Source organism: Phyllopteryx taeniolatus, chromosome 7, assembly GCF_024500385.1.
Source record: "Phyllopteryx taeniolatus isolate TA_2022b chromosome 7, UOR_Ptae_1.2, whole genome shotgun sequence".
Lineage (NCBI taxonomy): Eukaryota > Metazoa > Chordata > Actinopteri > Syngnathiformes > Syngnathidae > Phyllopteryx > Phyllopteryx taeniolatus.
The window spans coordinates 1,705,887-1,720,968 of record NC_084508.1 but is presented as its reverse complement, the minus strand read 5'-3'; the positions used below and the strand labels follow the sequence as shown (position 1 = coordinate 1,720,968).

At 45.6% G+C, this 15,082-nt stretch overlaps 1 protein-coding gene across 3 annotated transcripts in view; it reads right to left on the bottom strand.

Annotated features, from left to right (window-relative positions):
• The window catches only part of ntmt2 (N-terminal Xaa-Pro-Lys N-methyltransferase), a 101,189-nt gene that overhangs the window by 36,334 nt on the left and 49,773 nt on the right, over positions 1 to 15,082 (bottom strand). For 2 of the 3 annotated variants that reach the window (XM_061779137.1, XM_061779136.1), the window contains one exon: positions 4,469 to 4,721. The exons of the other annotated variant lie outside the window; for it this stretch is intronic. In XM_061779137.1, the coding sequence (XP_061635121.1) occupies positions 4,469 to 4,721 (253 nt within the window). The remainder of the gene's footprint in view (positions 1 to 4,468; positions 4,722 to 15,082) is intronic. 3 annotated transcript variants of the gene reach the window in all.

The following is a 15,082-nucleotide window of genomic DNA, read 5'->3' as shown; positions in this document are numbered from 1 at the left end:
TAGCGGCGGAACGTTCAAAGTCTTTACTGGTCTTTATCAGAAGATGGAGCTCGTCCATTTTGTTGGGTAGGGAGCGTAGATTCGTGAGGGGGATCGACGGTAACGCCAATCTGTATCCTCTCTTGCAGCGCTTCACTTGGATGGTGGCTGGCTTCCCTTTGTGGTGCCGCCTCCGTCTCCAAGCCCAAAGACCGCGGTCGTTGCTCCGCTGAGTAACTCAGGGGAAAACCTGAGCGGATTTGCGAAAGTTGGTGAAAAAAGTCCTTTGTAGACTCCTTGATGTTTAGCAAGTCTGCCCTTTTATAAATGAGTCGCATAATGTCTCCAAAGACGAACAAAAAACACAAAAACAATACCAGAGAGCGCGTAACCGAGGAATACACACGGGTAGGCGGCATCTTGTTGTTGTCTGGGTAGATCTGTGTTCATCTATCTGTGCCACAGATGTATAATAACAAGCATAATAATTAAATGCTCTTCCATTAGATAGCAGAAGGCACAATAAACCTGTGTATCCAACTGTTGCCATCCATGGAACAGAACAAGTCAGGGTGGAAATGTGCGGTGCCTCACCCCAACTTCATGGCTGGCGTACGCTCGTTTCTACAGCTGTTGGTCCTTTGGCAACACTTAGAAGTGATGCTGGGAAACTGTTATAAATAATAAATCTCCACATCAGAAACACATGAACAAAACACTGATGAACAATTAATGCCTGGCAACATTTGATTTCAACAATGTAAAAGAGGCAAAGACTCAGAAGTCACTTGTTAACCAGTGTATTTAATGAATCACTGATAATTGTGAGGAGACCTACTGTATTTTCACGACCATTAGGCGGACTTAAAAGTCGGAAATTTTCTCCAAAATGGACGGGGCGCCTTATAATGTGGCGCGCCTTATGTGTGCACCGAGTTCCAAAATCTGTAAATGTTATTGTGTGACTTCGATGAGCACTCCGCTTGACTGACTGGGAGCATTTCCTGCTGATGCGCTGCTTATATAGAGGAAGGCGGACGTGACTGAGGACAGCATGCGGACGTAAAGGGGGAAGGGTGCGCGCGACAGAGGACGCTAAAGACACGCCCCCAGTACGTATATAGTTCCGGTATGTGCATCGGTTATGGCTAAGTACCCCCCAAAATGGCACCTACGAAGAGACACGCTCACGAAGCACAGTTTAAACTGCAAGCTAGTAGTTACGCAGAGGAACATGAGAATCGAGCAGCCGCGAGAGAATTCAAGATCAACGAATCCATGATTCGCAAGTGGAGGAAGCAGGAAAACGAGCTTCTCCAAGTCAAGAAGACGAAGCTGAGTTTCCGCGGAAACAAGGCGAGGTGGCCCGAGTTGGAAGACCAATTCGAGCAATGGATTAATGAGCAAAGTACAGCCAGGAGAAGCGTCTCGACAGTCACCATTCGACTGAGTGCAATAACTCGGAGCTTGCCATCATTCCGGGAGGCTTGACGAAGGAACTCCACCCGCCTCACATCGGTGTAAATAGGGCGTTCAAAGTGAAGTTGTGAGCGGCGTGGGAGCCATGGATGACAGATGGCGAACACAGCTTTACTAAGGCTAGGAGGCAGCGCCGGGCAAGTTACGCCACAATTTGTGAATGGATTGTGGATGCTTGGGCTAACGTGTCTGCTTGCACTGTTGTTCGAGCTTTCGTAAAAGCCGGCATCATTTCTGAGGAGCCGCACGGCAACGAGACTGACTCCGACAATGACGAGAGGGAACCTGGCGTGTTTGATTGAGAACTTGCCCAGCTGTTCATTTCCGATACAGAAGTTGAGGACTTTGATGGATTTTTGGATGAGGATTGATCAAAATATAACGTGAGTACATTGTTAAATACTTCAATAAAGTACGACCGAACTCAGTTTTGCTGCCGCTGCCTTTTTAAAAACATTGTTTTAGCGTGCATACATGCTACCGTATGTTTTAAGCTAGCGTATGTTTTACCATGCCTGCGCTCAATAATACGGTGCGCCTTATGTATGTGTTAAATGCAGAAATAGACCCCGTAACTGAGATTGCGCCTTTTAATATGGTGCGCCTTATGGTTGTGAAAATACGCTATTCATTGATCAAAGTAATCATCTATGCCACCTATTGCCCTCACAATCTCTTCTTGTGACTCCGGCACAGCACGGGTGAGGACACGGAGACGCTGGAGATGCCGGAGGAGACGCCAGGGACGGTGGACAAATCCTCTGTGTGTGTGTCACCAGAGACACCGGCGACGGTGGACTAATCCCCCGACCATGTAGCACGTGGCTGCGACAGTGTGTCCTCTCCCGTGTATTAAAATAATACATTGAGTAATCAAGCAGGAGTCAAAGTTTTTGATATCCTCTTTGATATGCTGACATGCTTCCATTTGGATTCAAAAGATTTGTTACAAATACCCTACATACAACATTTACGCATGAGCCTTTATCTCATAGGGCTGAGTGTAGGTTACTGTTTGAACACATTTGTTGTGATTTATGAAAATACATGCTATTTACCTTGGGGGTAATCAGAGTCAGCCACATGTGCTGCCAACACCCCGGAGAGCGCAGTGTCACCCATGATTGCAGTAACTCGCTCCTCAAATGTGGTGAGGCCCTTTGCGCCGGTTCCGCCGCCTGTTTTGGCCACACTTTGGCACACTTTTTTTTCTGATCATGCAGAGATTTGAATCGCAGGTGCAGGGTTCATTTGAATATGATTTGCATATTTAAATGTGGGCGTGGACAGGGAGGTGTCGGCTCAATTCAATTCTACGTTGATTGGGATGTACGAAGGAAATGTGTTTGGATTCATGTGTACGCACAGATTCATACATCTGGATATTTTTGTGCTTTCGACGTTTTCTGGATTTGAGTGTATGCCATGTTTCAGAAGGAAATCCACGCAAGTCTTTGTACATGAGGCCCCAGGAGTAGGTGAATGACAAACAGGTTCTTCAACAGATTTTAATCAACCAGTCACCCCTTGCCACTCCACAACCCCCAGCACAGTCACTGCACCTTGATCCAGCATGGTGCTCTCCACAGCCCAGGTACCGAGTGAACTGGCCAGGCTCAAGGTCAAGAAGGCAACAGGTCCATGGCGTCAGTTCTATGCTCCTCAAATTCTGCGCTAGGCAACTGTGCGGGATTTAACATCAGCTTGAGGCTGCAGTAGGTCACAGCTGTGGATGTGCCAAAGTCATCTCACCCTAGTAACTTCAAACACTACTGGCCAGTGGCTCTGAAAGCCCACCTGGCAAAGTCCTTAGAGAGGTGGATCATCCACCATCTGCGCCCCCAGGTGAGCTCATCCGTGGACCCACTGGAGTTTGCCGACCAGCCCAACATTGGGATTGAGGACGCTGTCATCTTCTTCATGCAGAGATCCCTGTCTCACCTGGAGAGGTTTGCAAACACTGTGAGAATCATGTTCTATAATTTCTCCAATGCCTTTAATATCATCCAGCCAGAACTCCTGAGGGACACGTTGGACCATGCTGGAGGGCACCAATAGCTGTCAACATGGGTCCTGGACCTCCTGACTACCAGGCCACAGTTTGTGAGGACAAACGATTGTGTGTCTGACACTCTGTGTGTCTGCAGCACAGGGGCACCACAGCGGACTGTCCTAGCCCCTCTCCTTTTCACCATCTATCCATCTAACTTCACCCACTACACAACAAACTGAACAAAAGTTCTCGGATGACTCAGCCATTGCTGGTCTCATCAACAATGGAGAGGAAATGGAGTACCAAAAACTGAGCCAAAATTTTGTGGCCTTTTGCAAGCGGAACCGCCTCCGGATTAATGCCTGAGGACGTTTTATGACTCGGTGGGTGCATCAGCAATCTTTTATGGTGTGGTCTGTTGGAGCAGAAGCATCACGGCAGCGACTGCAGAGAGGAAGAGACTCAACAAACTTGGTGAACAAAGCTGGCTCTGTCCTAGGCTGCAGCCTCAATCCTGTGGATGTGGTGGGAGACAGGAGGATCACAGCAAAGCTGTCATGAGTTATGGCTTAAGTCTTCCACCCCTGTAAGAGCCCTGGAAAGCTCCATCAGTGGCAGGCTTCTTTATTCACGCTGTGTGAGAGAGAGATGTCGTACATCCTTCGTCCCCTCTGCTGACAGACTGTACAACTAAGTCTGCTCACTGTAGCATGGGCGGAACGTGTAATATTTTGTGCAATACCCATAAGTATATTTGTATTTATATCCCTGTATTTTTTTAAATCTTCATTATTGCACTGTAAATCCTGCTTAGTATTTTTATATTCTTATATCATATTTGTATTGTTACCTTGCAGTATCTTCATTCTTTTGTTTCATACATAGTCCCCCTATGAACACTGTTTGTTTGTGGAGTACTTGTATGTGTGTACTACGGCTGCCAAAAATGTGAATTTCCCCTTTGTGGGATCAACAAAGGAATATCTTCTCTTATGAAGTCCTTTTAGTTCTACTTACATGCCACCCACTGCATCCAGATGACGTCATACTTGTTTTTTGGAGGTGTAAATTCTTGTAGCTTATAGCAGTAGTAGGTTTCAATGCGGTCTGCATCATCACCCAGGTAATCCTCATGTGCATGGAGGAGGAAGTGCTCCATCATGTCCGCCATCTCCATTTTCTCAAACACCGGGAGTAGAACTCCTTTGGTCACACGGCCAATACCGGAGCCACAGTCCAGAGCACAGTGAGTTCCAGCCTTCCCAGGGCCCTGAAGATGCAAAAAAATGAAAATTACATCAAACGAAATTACTTTTGTAAAAGTTTGATGTAATTGATCAAGAACATTTTGAAAAACCTTTTTGATATGATCAAAATTAGCTTTGGTCACAGGTCTAGACCTGCTGAAGACAAAAATACAGTGAAAATTGAAATTTGATATTTTGAACTCACTCCAACCACCCTGCATCAGGCACTCGAGGGTGTGATTGTATGAAAGATGGAAATATGTAATAGTTTTTTTTTTCTGCAGGCCTCCTGATTTTGGTCTCTAGTGGCTGAAGAGAGTGAAGTCTGGCCTTGGATAACCAGAAGATTGATGCATGGATGGGAAATTCTGTTTTCACAATAAACATTTGGCTTGATTTTTGTTGCATGGATTAAAGGACCTATGTATCTAATACTGTGAACATTTACACCTATTCCATAGTTCTGGCTTTACAAATGATGTCTGCGGAAAAATATCCCCCCTAAAATCTGTAGTAATTTTAGGCTTGTTTTCTGATAAAATGTTTGATTTTCAGCCATTTTTTGGCCCACCCACAGCCTGTCCCAGCCTGACACGTAAAGTACAGAGGGCAAAAAAAACATTTCCTCAGTGAAATATTACGTATTCTGCAGTGTAATTTTCACCTATATGGAAATTTGAAATTCTGGATTTTTTTTATTTACAATTTTTTTTAGACAATAATGAGTGAAAATAGGAATAGTTAAACATTTTAAGCGGCTTCTTTTTAAAAATTATTTGTGGAAAAGCCTCCTAAGGTAAGTGCTTGCAGATTAATTTCCACATATATAAAACAGGTTCCGTCAGCTCAATTTTATATTGGTTGCAATGTGGCACCCAAGGTGAGATTTTGATATGCCCCCCCCCCCCCCCCCCCAAATCGGCAATTTAAATAAGTATGCTTACAAAACAAATAAAACAGTGGATTTTGGGGGGTTTGTTTTTTATTTTCGTCTGTATTTTATATCACCAAATATATTTTAAAAAATACTTAATTTTAATTTTTTTCCTGTATCTGTACTGTTCTTTACTGCCAAACAAATCATGGCAGCGACCTCATGATGGGACAAAGAAAAAGAAGTTACAACTTTACCTTTCTTTCTCCTGTTTTCTTCCTTTTCATTTATTTTTTTTTTATTTTGGTGATGATTTCTCACAGTTTTGTGACATTAAGCTACGTAAAGCATAGTACTCAGTGAGCAGTTGCCAGAAGGTCTCCAATGAAATCGAATGTGTTTAAAAAACCACCTTGTTTTTGTCATGAGAGTGTCCAGAAAAGGCCCCTCTGACAGCTACTTCTGTTTGACCCATTTTTGTATCTGCTTTGTCCATATTTGGCTAAGACCGCCCCCTTTCCTCTGACTGGTTGCCTCCGTGTAGCAGACCCACTTGTGAGAGCCCACATGTTTGTTATGTTGACAGCGCTGAGAGGTAGGCAGAGCTCTTTGCTAGTGACCTAGATACAGTAAGCTCGAGAAATTCGAATGACCTGATTTCAGGCCTCTCGGCAGAAAAATGTCTGGAACACAGGAATGCATGGACTATTGTAATTCATATTTCACATGTTTAATGAAGCACCATAGAGCCAATATAACATCCCAAATCCTGGAAAAAGTTGGTTTGGTAAAATATGGGACCTTTAAGCGCATAGGACTTTGAATTAGATTCAGTTTTGAAATGTTGGATTCCGATTTCTCTTAATCTTTTTCTGCTTTTTCTTCGAAATGTGTGTTGGGTAATGGAGGAGGCGTTTCCGCAAAGTGCGTATCAAGGCTTGCTTCATTTACGGGAGGACGTCCGAAGCCTCGCTGCCCGGCTGCACCACGTGACTGTTTTGGGAAGGTTTTCAGATTTTCCCGTGAGGTTTAACAGCAAAATAAACACTTCATGTGGGCTCCATTCAAATGTGTGTGCGTGTGTTTGTTGTTTTTGTTTTTGTTTTTCATATTTGACCAAAGATTTTATAATTTGGATAGGCTACAAGAGTTTGGCGATAGCTTGGACAATAGAGAGTGATTACAGCTCACGCGGTGCCAGACGTCACTCCTTGGAATCCTGATGAAATGGTGCTGAATGCTGAACCAGCGGCCTGCGCAATTACCCCAGTGCTTGGTGCACTTAACTATCAACCCGGGAACAGTGGTCACATCAGTCACTTAAAGGCAGGACCGCTCCATAAATAACTTCATTACTTCAGACGTATTCATTACGTTTGTTGATAAAGAAGTGCATTTTCCACCGTTTCTTAGTTTATTCAAAGGTGTTTTTATTGTGTTCCAAGGAAGTAGGGTACAATAGCACCTTACTGGGAGAGGAAACATTACTGTCCCAATTTATATTAAACTGTTGAGAAACTGGGCGGCACGGTGGACGACTGGTTAGACCGTCTGCCTCACAGTTTTGAGGACCGGGCTTCAATCCCTGGCCCCGCCTGTGTGGAGTTTGCATGTTTTCCCCGTGCCTGCGTGGGTTTTCTCCGGGCACTCCGGTTTCCTCCCACATCCCAAAAACATGCGTGGTAGGTTGATTGAAGACTCTAAATTGACCGTAGGTGTGAATGTAATATTTTAAGAGGTTAAAGCTGCCATGAGTAGAGATGTCCACATCACTTTTGGTGATGATTGGTGACAGTTTTGGGACATTAAGCCACGTTAAGCTTTTTTATGCTTACGTTAAGAGTTTTAAGAGACCATCACAGGGACAGACCTGTGATGGTCTCTGTGTTTACTGTTTTAATTGATGACACCCTAACGAATTAGTGTTTTCTGTCAGCATATTAAATTCGTGAGTGAACATTATTGTTTGGAACGGTAGTCATTGAGGCAGGAAGGAGACGACTTCTTTGTGACCGGAATGATGGTGGTGTCTTTGAAGCACGTGGGGACAACACCCTGACTCAAGGAGGTCTTAAAGATGTCCGTGAAGACATCTGTGAGGTCAGCTGTACAGTCCCTCAGAACACGACCAGGTATGTCATCTGGGCTTTTCTTGTGTTGATCTTGTCAAGAGATCTTTTCACGCTGTCCCAGATCAGTGTCAGCACTTGGTCACCAGGAGGGGGTGGAGTCTTGTGTGCAGGGGTGCTGTTGTGTGCCTCAAAGCGAGCAAAGAAGTCATTTAGCTCATTTAGCAGGGAGGTGGAGCTGTCGCAGGTCTCTGGTAAGGGTTTATAGTCCGTAATGGTCTGAATACCACGCCACAGACTCCTGGTGTCCCTGCTGTCACTGAAGCGGTGGGCGATCTTCCTGGAGTACTCCCTCTTGGCCTTCCTGATGGCCCTGGCTCTCCTCAGGCCCTCCTCATCCCCAAATCTAAAAGCCGTGTTGCAGACCTTCAGTAGTCTGTAGACCTCCCCCGACAGCCATAGCTTCTGATTAGCACGGACAGTGATGGACTTAGTGGTGGTGACATCATCCATGCACTTGCTTATATAGGCAGTAACAGTCTCTGTGTACTCCTGAAGGTCTGTGATTGAGTTGTAGGTGGCAGCCGGTTTGAACATGGTCAGTCAAGAGTTTTAGACTGTGTTTACTGTTTTAATTGATGATACACTAAGGAATTAGTGCCCGGAACATCTCACCAGGGAGGCGGCCGGGAGGCATCCGAATTAGATGCCCCAGCCACCTCATCTGGCTCCGCTCGATGTGGAGGAGCAGCGGCTCTACTCTGAGTAGTGCGATAATCTGGGACAACCAACATTGTCCCAGATTATCGCACTACTCGTCACTTTAAACCGCATACACTCCTTGAAGTCTCGGCGCCCTTTGCACAATGGTCATTGCACCGGACTATTGCAATATTAGTCATTCGAACTGCTCTAAGTGCTAGAGGACTCCATCTTTTTGCACAATTGTCACAAAAAAACAAAAAAAATTACCAGCATTACCAGATAACTAGCAACCCTTTACTGCTCAGTGACTGTTTTTTTGTCAATGAATTTCTGTCTCCAAAGTGTTCTCTGTCAATTGACTGTCTGTTGTCGTACTAGAGCGGCTCCAACTACCGGAGACAAATTCCTTGTGTGTTTTTGGACATACTTCGCAAATAAAGATGATTCTGATTCTGATTCTTATTCTGATCCTCCCGGATGACCGAGCTTCTCACCCTATCGCTAAGGGAGAGCCCCGACACCCTGCGGAGGAAACTCATTTCGGCCGCTTGTATCTGGGATCTTGTTCTTTCGGTCACGACCCACAACTTGTGACCATAGGTGAGGGTAGGAACGTAGATCGACCGGTAAATCGAGAGCTTCGCCTTCCGACTTAGCTCCTTCTTTACCACAACGGATCGATACAAAGTCCGCATCACTGCAGATGCCGCACCGATCCGCCTGTCGATCTCCCGTTCCATTCTTCTCTCACTCGTGAACAAGACCCCAAGATATTTGAACTCCTCCACTTGGGGCAGGATCTCATCCCCGACCTGGAGAGGGCACGCCACCCTTTTCCGACTGAGGACCATGGTCTCAGATTTGAAGGTGCTGATTCTCATCCCAGCCGCTTCACACTCAGCTGCGAACTGCTCCAGTGAGAGTTGGAGGTCACGGCTTGATGAAGCCAACAGAACCACATCATCTGCAAAAAGCAGAGATGCAATACTGAGGCCACCAAACCGGACCCCCTCTACGCCTCGACTGCGAGATTCTGTCCATAAAAGTTATGAACAGAATCGGTGACAAAGGGCAGCCTTGTAAACAGGATGAGAGAAGTAAATCATTACATTATCTCCAACAATTAAACGTTAAATATGAGTGTTGCATGGGGCTGGAGTGCTACACCCTGTGAGGGAAGGACAGGACTAGATAGAGCAGGACAAGGACAGGAGAAGAAGCATGCAGAACCAGGGTCGTGAACCCGGCTGTACAACCGAAGTGTGGTGCTATTAATTATGTAAATTATAAAAGTCTACAGGACGAGAGTTTAAGTGAGGGGACACACAAGCGATTTGCATATTCACGGGTTATTTGTTGCAGTCAGTGCGTTACCCCACACCCAGTGAAAGAGTCCTTGGGGTGTGTTCCTGCAGATACATGCAAGTGAATTGATACCGTTTTACATGCACAAAGACTGACAGAAATGTCCTGTAATTGCTGTGGCCGCAACGCGGCGGTTGAGGACCCCACCCAATCAATCGAGTGGCGGGATCAGGCCCAGGGGTCCACCCGAGGGCAGCCCGGCGGACGGGACACGTCCCACACCGAGGGTGTCAGGGCGGTCCACCGGCCCCACCGAGGCGCCCGACCAACCAGCGGGGGCTGCAGGGACCCAATGCGGGGGCTGCAGGGACCCAATGCCACCCCCCAGCCAATCACCCCACCCCCCCTCCAACTCTAGGAGAGCCAGACGCCCCCCCCCCCCCCCCCCCAACCCACAGGAACTGCGATGCAGCCAGTCCCCGCCCAGCCCGAGGGCGGGAGAGTCTCCATTGTTTGTTGGAAAGGACACTGTTTGTTTAGAAAAGGAGGGCAGAGAGGGGTATATTGTTGTATTTAATAGTTATTACGCATATGCTGACTCACATTTTTCCACCTCAACTTTTTATAAAGGGTTAGATCCATCTCATCACAATTAACCTAACCCGCTGAACATAACAGAGCCGTAACTAAAATCAAAATGTAATATTCAGTGCAACATTCTCATTAAATAAATATAACAATACGAAGATAACAATACAAAGATAAAAATACGAAGACACATAGACACATACTCATTTTAAAATGCATACACCTGTCCACAACATTTACTGTGCCATGAAAAGGTATTGGCCCTCTTTACAGATTCTTATATTTTTGCATAGTTTCCCCACTTTAATGTTTAAGATCATCAAACAAATGTAAATATCAGATAAACTTCAACAGTGACTTCATTTATTAAGGAAAACAAATATATTCAAAGTTACCTGGGCTTGTGTGAAAATGTAATGGGCCAACTGAAATTCAGCGTTTTGTATAACTGGCAATGGGTTTTTCACATCTCTGTGGAGATATTTTGGCCCACCCTTCCTTGCAGAATTGCCTGAATTCAGCAAAAATTGAGGGTTTTCGAGCATGAACGGCCTTTTTAAGGTCATGCCGCTGCATTTCAATGGGATTCAAGTCTGGACGTTTGACCTGAGCCACAGTTTTTTCAAGCCATTCCGAAGCTAACTTGCTGGTGTGTTTTGGATCGTTATCCTGCTACAGAACCCAATTGCGCTTCAGCTTGAGGTTACGAACTGATGGCTGAACATTCTCCTTCAAGATTTTCTGTTAAAGAGACGAATTCATGGTTCCATCAATCACAGTATGTTATCCAAGGTCCAGAAGGAGCGAAGCAGTTCTTTTTCTGAAATGCTGTGCTACATTTACAACAGATGTAACGAAATATAGACCATTCAAACATTTCACCTTTCATCTTGTCAGTCCATATAATATTCTTCCAAAAGTCTTGGGAATCATTGAGATGTGTTTTTGCAAATGTAAGACGAGCCTTTATGTTCTTTTTGGTAACCAGTGGTTCTCGCCTTGGAACACTGCCATGGATGCTCTTTTTGCCCAGTGTCTTCCTTATTGTTGTTATGAACACTGACCTTAACTGCAAAGGAGGCCAGCAGTTATTTAGAAGTTGTCCTGAGTTCCTTTGTGGCCTCTTGGATGAGTCATGCTGTTCTCTTGGGGTAATCTTTGTAAGCCAGCCACTCCTGGGAAGGTTCACCATTGTTCTGTGTTTTCGCCATGTGAGGATACAAGGTACAAGGTACAAGATGCTTTTATTAATTCATCATGTACGTAAGAAATACAGAGGATTGAAATTACGGTACTCAAGGGCCCGTTGTGCTACAAAAGACAAATAATAACATCAATATAAAAAGTTACAAAAAACTATGGTATTCTTCTTTTTCTTCTTTTCCTTTCGGCTTGTCCCGTTAGGGGTCGCCACAGCGCGTCATCCTTTTCCATGTAAGCCTATCTCCTGCATCCTCCTCTCGAACACCAACTGCCCTCATGTCTTCCCTCACGACATCCATCAACCTTCTCTTTGGTCTTCCTCTAGCTCTCTTGCCTGGCAGCTCCATCCTCATCATCCTTCTACCAATATACTCACTATTTCTCCTCTGGACCTGTCCAAACCATTGAAGTTTGCTCTCTCTAACTTTGTCTCCAAAACATCGAACCTCGGCTGTCCCTCTGAAGAGCTCATTTCTAATTTTATCCAACCTGGTCACTCCGAGAGCGAACCTCAACATCTTAATTTATGCCCAATCCAGCTCTGCTTCCTGTTGTCTCTTCAGTGCCACTGTCTCTAATCCGTACATCATGGCTGGCCTCACCACTGTTTTATAAACTTTGCCCTTCATCCGAGTAGAGACTCTTCTGTCACATAACACACCTGACACCTTCCTCCACCCGTTCCAACCTTCTTGGACCCGTTTTTTCATTTGCTTACCACAATCACCATTGCTCTGGACGGTTGACCCCAAGTATTTAAAGTCCTCTACCCTTGCCATCTCTTCTCCCTGTAGCCTCATTCTTCCCCCACCATCCCTCTCATTCATGCACATATATTCTGTTTGACTTCGGCTAATCTTCATTCCTCTTCTTTCCAGTGCATGCCTCCATCTTTCTAACTGTTCCTCCAGCTGCTCCCTGCTTTCACTGCAGATCACAATGTCATCTGCAAACATCATGGTCCACGGGGATTCCAGTCTAACCTCATCTGTCAGCCTATCCATCACCACCGCAAAAAGGAAGGGGCTCAGGGCTGATCCCTGATGCAGTCCCACCTCCACCTTAAATTCGTCTGTCACACCTACAGCACACCTCACCGCTGTTCTGCTGCCCTCGTACATGTCCTGTATTATTCTAACATACTTCTCTGCCACGCCAGACTTCCGCATGCAGTATCACAGTTCCTCTCTGGGTACTCTGTCATAGGCTTTCTCTATATCTACAAAGACACAATCTAGCTCCTTCTGACCTTCTATGTACCATCAACATCCTCAAGGCAAATAATGCATCTGTAGTACTCTTTCTAGGCATGAAACCATACTGTTGCTCGCAAATACTCACTTCTGTCCTGAGTCTAGCCTCCACTACTCTTTCCCATAACTTCATTGTGTGGCTCATCAACTTTATTCCTCTATAGTTCCCACAGCTCTGCACATCACCTTTGTTCTTAAAAATGGGCACTAGTACACTTTTCCTCCATTCCTCAGGCATCTTCTCACGCACTAGAATTCTATTGAAAAAGCTGGTCAAAAGCTACACAGCCACCTCTCCTAGATGCTTCCATACCTCCACACGAATGTCATCAGGACCAACTGCCTTTCCATTTTTCATCCTCTTTAATGCCTTTCTAACTTCCCCCTTACAAATCATTGCCACTTCCTGGTCCACCACACTTGGCTTTTCTACTCTCCCTTCTCTCTCATTTTCCTCATTCATCAACTCCTCGAAGTATTCTTTCCATCTAGCTAGCACACTGCTGGCACCAGTCAACATATTTCCATCTCTATCCTTAATCACCCTAACCTGCTGCACATCCTTCCCATCTCTATCCCTCTGTCTGGCCAGCCTGTATAGATCCTTTACTCCTTCTTTAGTGTCCAACCTCGCATACATGTCATCATATGCCTCTTGTTTGGCCTTTGCAACCTCTACCTTTGCCCTGTGTCGCATCTCAATGTATTCTTTTCGCCTCTCCTCGGTCCTCTCAGTGTCCCACTTCTTAGCTAACCTTTTTCCTTGTATGATTTCCTGTACTGTGTGGTTCCACCACCAAGTCTCCTTCTCTCCTTTCCTGCCAGAAGATACACCAAGTACTCTCCTGCCTGCCTCTCTGATCACCTTGGCTGCAGTGGTCCAGTCTTCTGGAAGCTCCTCCCGTCCACCGAGAGCCTGTCTCACCTCTTCCCGAAAAGCTGCACAACACTCGTCCTGTCTCAGCTTCCACCACATGGTTCTCTTCTCTGCCTTTGTCTTCCTAATCTTCCTCCCCACCACCAGAGTCATCTTACACACCACCATCCTATGCAGTCTAGCCACACTCTCCCCTACCACTACCTTACAGTTGGTAACCTCCTTCAGATTACATCGTCTGCACAAAATGTAATCCACCTGCGTGCTTCTACCTCCACTCTTGTAGGTCACCCTATGTTCGTGCCTCTTCTGGAAAAAAGTGTTCACTACAGCCATTTGCATCCTTGTTGCAAAGTCTACGACCATCTGTCCCTCCAAGTTCCTTTCCTGGATGCCGTACTTACCCATCACTTCTTCATCACCCCTATTACCTTCACCAACATGTCCATTACAATCTGCACCAATTACGACTCTCTCTGTCTGGGATGCTCAGAACTACGTCTAGCTCCTTCCAGAATTTCTCTTTCAACTCTAGGTCACATCCTACCTGTGGGGCATAGCCACTAATCACATTACACACAACACCCTCAATTTCAAGTTTCAGCCTCATCACTCGATCTGATACTCTTTTCACCTCCAAGACATTCTTAGCCAACTCTTCTTTTAAAATAACCGCGACTCCATGTCTCTTCCCATCTACACCATGGTAAAATAATTTAAACCCTGCCCTTAAACTTCTAGCCTGACTGCCGTTCCACCTGGTCTTCTGGAGACACAATGTATCAACCTTTCTCCTAATCATCATGTCAACCAACTCCCGAGATTTTCCTGTCATAGTCCCAACATTCAAAGTCCCCACATTGAGTTCTAGGCTCTGTGCTTTTCTCTTCTCTTTTTGCCGAAGAACCCACTTTCCACCTCTTCTTCTTCTCTGACTTCGACCCACAGTAGCTGAATTTCCAACGGCGCCCTGCAGGTTGACAGCGCCGGTGGCGGACGTTGTTAACCCGGGCCACGACCGATCCGGTATGGAATTCTTTGGATGAACGCTCATATTTGTTTGGCAAAGTTTTAAGCCGGATGCCCTTATTGACGCATCCCTCTGCATTTATCCTGGTTTGGGACCGGCCTCCAGTTTGCACTGACTTGTGCCCCCCATAGAGCTGCATTCTATAAATAAAACTATGGTATATACAGTATAAAAAGTATTAATTTAATGTGCAAATATCAAAGATCAGGTGATGTTTGCAACATAGTCAAGGTAAGAGAACCAAGGCAAATAAGACATAAATTCGATGACAAAACCCCAATGCTGCTAAAGTGGCTTGTGTGTGTCTGCATGTTTGATTGTGTGTGTGTGTGTGTGTGTGTGTGTGTGTGTGTGTGTGTGTGTGCGCATGCGCATGTTTGTGGGGCGTCAGAGTTCAGAGTTCAGGTGGGCAGAGGACAGAAGAGGTAGAGCAGGCAGAGAGTTCAGATTCCTGACAGCCTGATGAATAAAACTGTCTTT